At 31.3% G+C, this 7,856-nt stretch overlaps 1 protein-coding gene across 1 annotated transcript; it reads left to right on the top strand.

Moving 5' to 3' along the window:
• The first annotated feature begins 562 nt into the window (after positions 1 to 562).
• Positions 563 to 4,724, top strand: LOC111676867. Its single transcript, XM_023437862.2, has 2 exons — positions 563 to 786; positions 1,574 to 4,724. The coding sequence occupies exons 1-2, from the start codon at positions 731 to 733 to the stop codon at positions 3,723 to 3,725; spliced, it is 2,208 nt and encodes a 735-aa protein (XP_023293630.2). The 5' UTR covers positions 563 to 730; the 3' UTR covers positions 3,726 to 4,724.
• Positions 4,725 to 7,856: the final 3,132 nt, after the last annotated feature.

Genomic DNA, 7,856 nt, shown 5'->3' with positions numbered 1-7,856 from the left:
TATAGATGAAATTCGACATAAGTAAGTTTCATTCGAGTCAAACGAGGTTTGATGGTGGGTATATAAGATTTAGCATAGCCGAATATAACACTCTTACTTGTTTATTTATTCTTTGTTTTCAACCATTTAAATAAATGTTTCAAACATGAATGAATATTTTGTGTTTGAAATTATTGAAATTATTTTCGTTCATTCAATTTATAACATAAGGAATTAAGAAAATAAGACTTATCATTAAATTAATTCCTAAAAAGAATAAATGTAAATGTAAAATATTCCGAGAAATTTAAAGAATAATGCTAAAGAATAAATAATAATGCATTCAAAATTTTTAGCCAAATTAGAATTTGAAAGGTGTATTCAAATATTTTAATCCGAACTTATTTTAAATAAAAGTCATTATTTTCCACTTTTTGCTTACGCAACACCAAAGTCTTTCTACTTAAACCTTGTAACTGTTAGTCGATAACATATTCTGAATTGAATTGATATATTTAAAATTCTGGCTACAGCATCCTTATGATATTGCGCATGCGCTAAAATTTCACAGCATCTGTCAAAAAATGAAAAAAAAACATACAAAATTTTCACTTACTCGATGTCGTATTGAACAAATTAAACATGAATAAATAAATTAAATAAAGTTTAAATAAACAAAAATCAAACATTACTGATTAAACGCATTCACGGTGCCATAATTAAAACTACACCAACATAAAACTGTTAAAAAATGCGTTTGTATGTGAAACGTAAAAGTGGAAATGGTGAACTCAACCTGAGTTATGAGTATGTTTAGAGTACAAAATCCTTTTCATAATTATTTGTATGTATGTGTGAATGAGTGTTTGCGTGTCTTTTTTAGTTCCTGTGTTTACTTTAAGGATTGTATTTACATATGTATGCATGTACTTGTTTGTGTTCTTGAAAAAGGATTCTAAAGTAACAAATAAGCAAATACAATTTTTTATTGACACTGAATATTTGTAATCTTATAAGAAAAAATATGTTCTTCACTTATTGAATAGGATAAAATATTGAACATATTATCTTGAAGATGCAAAGATTTAGAATGCAAAATAATCGAATTTATATTAGTTTTTTAAGATGGGGTCTTCAAAAATTTGTATACTTACTGAATCGTTCCAAACGAAAATTATCCAAATAACAAAAATATGCTTGTTCTCAAAATAATTATCTTTTTAAATTCGTTGTAATTATCAATACCCGTGTCTAAAAATCTTAAACGATTGACATACATATGTACGTATGTATTTCGAGTTTGCAATCCAGTCTAATCTTCATATTCTTATTCCGAAGGTTCTGTTAAAGTTTCGACAATTGCACTACCTCTTGTGAGGTGCCTAGTTCTATCATTGACTTTGTAATCGGTAGTGAAGACAGTCATCACTTTAAAGAACCCTTTGTAAGCAAAGAAGTTGAAAGAAAATGAACAAACATGATAATTGGAATTAGTATATAACAACCTCTTCATTCTATCATTCTTCACTTTTGTATAATTCAAAGCATAATAACTTTTAAATTATCAATTCTAAATATTTTATTATTTTTTCAGAGGAAAATATCTTTTGGATCCACGATATATGACAAAACGTGATTTACAATTTTACTATCGCTACTACAATATGACAAAGAAACGAAAACACTTCAAAAAAATAATCATAATGGTTCTATGCATCTGTTTCTTTTCTTATATTTTTATCGATTTTAATTTGAAAACGAAATTAATACATTTAAGGGACCGTTTTGAATTTATCGCCCGCATCGATGCTGACTACAATATAAGTCAGGCATATTTTATTGATTTGCCTGGATGCCGCATGCCTTACTTTCCTGTCACCGATGACAATATAATACAATTCATGTATAAGCCAAGAAATTTTTCATGCAAAAAAGCTTTAATGCGCACCAGTGACGTTGGTGGTGCGGTCCTTATGTTGAACATGAATGAGAAGGAAATCTATGACACCTACGAAATACGAGACTTGTCGAATTTGTATTGTAATTATACCGAAATACGGAGAATAAATGATCAACATAATCAATATTTAGAACCGGTTCCATTTCAACTAGGTTACAATACACATGTTATCATAAAGCCGGGCATTGAATTCCTAATGGTCGAGTGCTGGCCGAAAAATAACGAAGAAAACATTGTCTACAAGGATTTTCATTTCTTTGTCACTGAAAATGTTTCCTCAAATGCAATATCAAGCAGTACTAATAGAGACGAATTGTTATTAGACGAGGATGACGTTACCAAAAGCTTTTCCGGTTCAAATGACTCACACATTAAAAATAATAATAATACTACATCCCAAAGTAGTGAAAGTCGTCTGTCGGTTATGATCATGGGAATGGACAGTGTATCACATTTGAATTTCTTGCGACAAATGCGTTCAAGTGCATCATATATACACAATAAACTGAATTATATTGAATTTTGGGGATACAACAAGGTGGGCGATAATACATACCCCAATCTTATGCCGGTTTTAACAGGTTTTGACGAGGATGAGGTGGCCATTTCGTGCCTAGGTCCAGCTCCTAAATTTTCTAGTAGTCTTTATGACAACTGCTCTCTTATATGGAAACGCTACAAGGAAGCTGGTTTCAAAACAGTCTACGCCGAAGATGTTGGTGCTTTGAGTCTTTTCAACTGGCGGCATTCTGGATTCAAAAAGGCCCCCACCGATTACTACCTTCGGCCAATACTTCTCGAGATGGAACGACACATCAGCTACGAGAAGCGTTTAAATGTCGCTCTCTGCATGGGTGGACGCCGAACAGCAGATGTTTTGCTCGAATATATTCGTAAACTAATACCGATGATGAAGCATGAAAACTTCTTTGCATTCTTTTGGACGGTTGCAATGACACATGACCTTTTTAATATGCCAATGTTATTCGATGAAGACATAAAACATCTCTTGGAAAACTTTGACATAAATGGAATACTCAATCGCACAATTATATTTCTTATGAGTGATCATGGAATAAGATGGGGATCGTTTCGCAAGACCTATCAGGGCATGATGGAAGAGCGACTGCCACTTCTTATAGCACTATATCCGCCGTGGTTTAAACAGAAGTACCCAGAGGCAGTCAGCAATTTAGAAGCAAATGCAAAACGTTTATCAACTCCCTACGATCTTCATGCTACAATGTTGGATCTCCTTGACTTACGCAAGTTAAGTGCTAAACAATTAGTTAAACGCAGCGCTGAACTGAATGATCCCGATACAAGCATGCCACGAAGTATCAGCCTTTTTTTGCCGATTCCAAAAAGCCGCACTTGCGAAAATGCCTACATTGCCTCGCATTGGTGCAGTTGCCATCAGCACCAAGAATTGCCCACCAATGATGGCCGAGTGCAAAAAGCTGCCCGTTACATTGTCAAATTAATAAATGATCGCCTAAAAGATCATCCTCAATGTCGTGTTTTATACTTGAATTCAATAACATATGCTACGGTAGCTGCGCCCCATCACAAAATCGTCAAAGAATTGGGGGTCAGTGATTATTCAATTGATATAACATTACGTCTGCAAACAAAGCCTGGTCTCGGACTATTCGAATCAACTGTCAGAATGTCTAGCTATAACACTGCATTGACAGGTACTATAAGTCGCATTAATCTCTACAGCAGTCAAAGTTATTGCATCGATGACTATGCCCTGAAAATGTTTTGCTATTGTCACAGATAAATATTGAAACTATCCAGGCGTTTTGTTATTTACTTGACCCAAATTGGGTTATATTGACACAATACAAAATTAATGATTTATGTTTCAGATTTCAATTTACAAAGTTCTCATAAAATAAGACTTATTAAAAAAACTTTAAATTGTACTAAATAAAGCTTTAAACTAAGTTAATTAAAACAATAATTAAAAATAACTACGGTCAGTACTATGTATACGACTGTAGAATTAGTATTCCACAAATATTATATCAATTATACTATATACTACAACTACATACATATATTTAACAAACATAAATACAAAATTAAAAAAAATGTAGTCATAAATATTTATCACCATTTTCTCAATACTGGTGAAATTAGAAATTATAAATTTATTTAGATTTAACTAATTCATATTTGTATATAAATATATAGCACTTAAAAATTTCTGAAACTATATTCTTATTTTAAAATACTAATTTTTAAATAGATGTGAAAATAATAAAAACCGTCAATACCCTTAAGTTCACTTAGCTGAATTGAAACGATTGGAAAGAATATCAAATTCTCTTTTTTTCTTCTCCACCATAATCAAAATAATAACTTAGGTTAAGTTAATACTATTCCATATGGTCAACATGAACTTAAAAACCCGTAACTCGGTGCTGTTATTTGATGTTACACATTTGTCCAAAGCGATGTAAAACGTAAAACTCTCAAAAGCATGGCAAAAAGGACGTCCTGAAAATGTCAACGATGTACGAAGATCTTCCTACACCCATAGGTGAATTACGAATTCACCGCCTTTGATATATTTCAGAGACTGTAAATAACAGTTATTCTGAAATTTGTAACCCAAAAAAGTCTATATTGGAGTCAACGTAGACCTATACTATTATATACCAATATACTCGTATTGAATGTATGGTGATTTGAAAAAAACGATCTTCGCTCCACAAATAACAGTTATTTTTTAACGGAAAAATAAAAGTCTGATTGAAACAGTTGAAAAATTAGTTTTATTATTCCATCATAAAATTTTTTCCATCAAAAAATAAAACTCATTTGGGGACTATTATTTTTTCCGTCAAATAATTAAACAATTTTTCTTTATTTTTTTCAGTCTCTTATTTTATTGAATATATCTGATATAATATGTTTGGTTATTTATTTGTTTAATTTAACAAACATAATTTTTTCCAAATTTTCTGCGGAAAGATTTGAACGCAGGTCACTTAATACCAATTTAAGAGCAGAGAACGCTCTTTCCACGCTAACCTGTGTTGCAGAAACACACTGTACAGTTTTTGCCAATTTGTATAAGTAGGGGTAATGTATTTTTTTGCTTCCCAGAACTCAAAAAGGGACTTATCAATCGACAAGGGCCGCGGTGAAATTTTATCGACTTCATAGAAAGCTTTTTTTCATCATCATTATCATTTTCTTCGTTTTCTTGCTCCTTATCTACAATTAAGGTGTTCAAATACTGTCCCATAAGAGATTCTCGGGATTGAGATGTATCGCAAAATTCCACCGAAGATGGGAAAACATCTGGTGAAGATTCTAAAGCTTCCTTGCTTGTCGAGGGTAGATCTTCGAATTGGTTTTTATTTATCTGCAAAGAGAAAACAAATAAAACAAAAATATATCACGTTTTTCTAAACTTACTTGGTTTTCCAACCTCAAAATCCGAACGATCAGTTCTTTAAGATGGGTTCGAGCACACATTGTTGTAAAGGATCCTTCGATAAAATGCACTGAAGACGTGGATCCAAATATAAAGATGCGAGAAATGTTGTGTTATTTAGCAGCATTTTCTCACGCCGTTCTAATTTTTCTAAAAATTCAGAACTATTGGGCCTTGTCTGAATTTCAAGCTTCATTTGAAGCCATATTTTAAAAAAGTCGCTGAAAAATAGTTGCTCTTCTTGAAGCATTTGTGTGGCGACATATACAGGCTCTAAGAGAGTTAATAATACTTCAATATTTTCCCATTCTGACTGACATAAATTAAGCGCGGCATCACCATTTTTTAAGCAGAAGGATTTGTAGCATAAGATTTTTATCATAATGAACGTAGAATTCCATCGAGTCTGGACATCTATGGATACTTGCGGTAAATTAAGATTATTAGTCTTGCTCATAAAATATACTTTTAAACTTGTCTAAAAGTATCAATCACATGCATCTTACCTGTATGACGCTCCGTCATACCGGTAAATATATTGAGGGAGCTTACATTGAGGGAGCTTTCATTTGCAATGAGTAATTAATATATTTACCTGTATGACGCTCCGTCAGCTCAATGCAACCTAAAGTTTTTATAACAATTTTCGGTTTACTGTAAAATTGTATGTTTATGGCCATTATGTCATTTTAATCAAATTGCGGCCATTATCCGTACTAATAGAGTAAATTTGATTCTTTTCAACGCCTAAACTCTCCAAAACATGTTCAACTTTGGCTTTAAGATACTCAGCTATAAAATCAAATTCATTGAGGGAGCTTTCATTTGCAATGAGTAATTAATATATTTACCTGTAAGACGCTCCGTCAGCTCAATGCAACCTATAGTTTTTATAACAATTTTCGATTTACTGTAAAATTGTTGCGTTGAAGTCTTGTAGCCATGTCAATTTTTAAAGATAGCAACTTATTTATCAGTTTCTCTCTTAACCAGCTTCTTTCGTTTTCGTATGCTTCGTTAACTAACTCAGTTATGTTTCTAGACGTAACTGCTGGGATACCAAGTCCATCAAATAGTTGATTTGTAATGACCTTGAAACCATCTGAATCAAAAACGGCAAATGGTAATTTTTCTGTTGTGACTAACTCAACACAAGCTTTTTTCATTTCTTCAGGAGCCATTGTTATTGAAAATCGAATTTTTTAAATATGACTTCAGATTTATCCTCCTCATAATTCAGTTCCTTGTTGTACTGTTCTTTATGCTTGTTAATTAAATGACGCCTTAGATTGGTAATATGGTCTCCTTTTAAAACGGTTTTGCACAGCCGGCATACTTGTGTATTATCCGCTTTTTCAAAAAATTTACGACTAGTAATATCAGAATTGCGACCCATATTCACTTATAACTTATTGCAAATGAAAATTTTTATTTAAACATTCCCATGAATGTTTAAATAAAAATGTTTTTATTTTAATGACAATTTTTTCAATTATTTTTTGACGGAAAAAATAAAACTTCTCAAATAAGTATTATTTTCTGACGGAAAAAGTTAAACTCGTCAAATAATTTTTATTTTATGACGGAAAAATAAAACTCTTTTTTAAAAGTTTCATTTGAATTTTTATTTTTAGGTTGAAAAATAACTTTTTCAGATGGATTTTTATTTTTAAAGTCACAAAATAACTGTTATAAATTAACTTTTTTGATATAACTTATAACTGTTACGGTCCCTGTTATATTCAAGCCTTTACAAATACATTTCTCATCTGAAACTTTGCCACTGTCAGGTATTCGTCAAAGTAACATCTAAGTATCTTAAAAGTGATGTTATTTCTGAAATAATATTCCTAAGATTCTTAGGAATTGTGTCCAGGAAACTGAACATTTTTTTTTTTAAGGAGCGCACAAGAAACCCGATTGCGGCCTATGTAGTCCTCCTATCAACCTAACCTATGTTTAAGACCAAAATACCCTGCCAGTAAATAAAAGTTAAGAGTAACTACAAGTTCAGAATTTAAAATAGAATCGGATATGTAAAGCAAAGAATATTTTTCATTTAAGATTTACATAAATTTTCATTTTTGATAAAACACAAATGTTTTGTTTTTGGTTTTACAAATTATTTTTGCAACTTCTGAAGCATCTAAACTAAAACTATACAAATGTTTTCCTTTACATAAGTGTGCTTAAAATAAAACAAAAACAAGTAAGAGTACTATATTCGGCAGTGCCGAATCCTGAATACCCTTCACGAGAAGAGTATATATCTCCGTTATTTACCGACCGCTGATTTTAAATAGCTATTGTGGCAACTCTAATCTATTTTAAAATACTATGTTAAATATAATTATTTTGAAATTTGAATTTAAAAAGATGTATATGAATGAAAATATTGTCATTCATATACATTTTAGAATTGAAAAATAATAATTTAATAAAAAAATTATTAAAACTGAAAAT

Source organism: Lucilia cuprina, chromosome 2, assembly GCF_022045245.1.
Source record: "Lucilia cuprina isolate Lc7/37 chromosome 2, ASM2204524v1, whole genome shotgun sequence".
Classification (NCBI taxonomy): Eukaryota; Metazoa; Arthropoda; class Insecta; order Diptera; family Calliphoridae; genus Lucilia; species Lucilia cuprina.
The sequence above is the reverse complement of the archived record's forward strand: the minus strand, read 5'-3'. Positions and strand labels throughout refer to the sequence as shown.

Coding starts and splice junctions, on each gene's coding strand:
- LOC111676867 (XM_023437862.2), top strand. CDS start 731: ATGCGTTTGTATGTGAAACGTAAAAGTGGAAATGGTGAACTCAACCTG. Junction 787..1,573: donor GAACTCAACCTGAGTTATGA/GTATGTTTAGAG, acceptor TTATTTTTTCAG/AGGAAAATATCTTTTGGATC.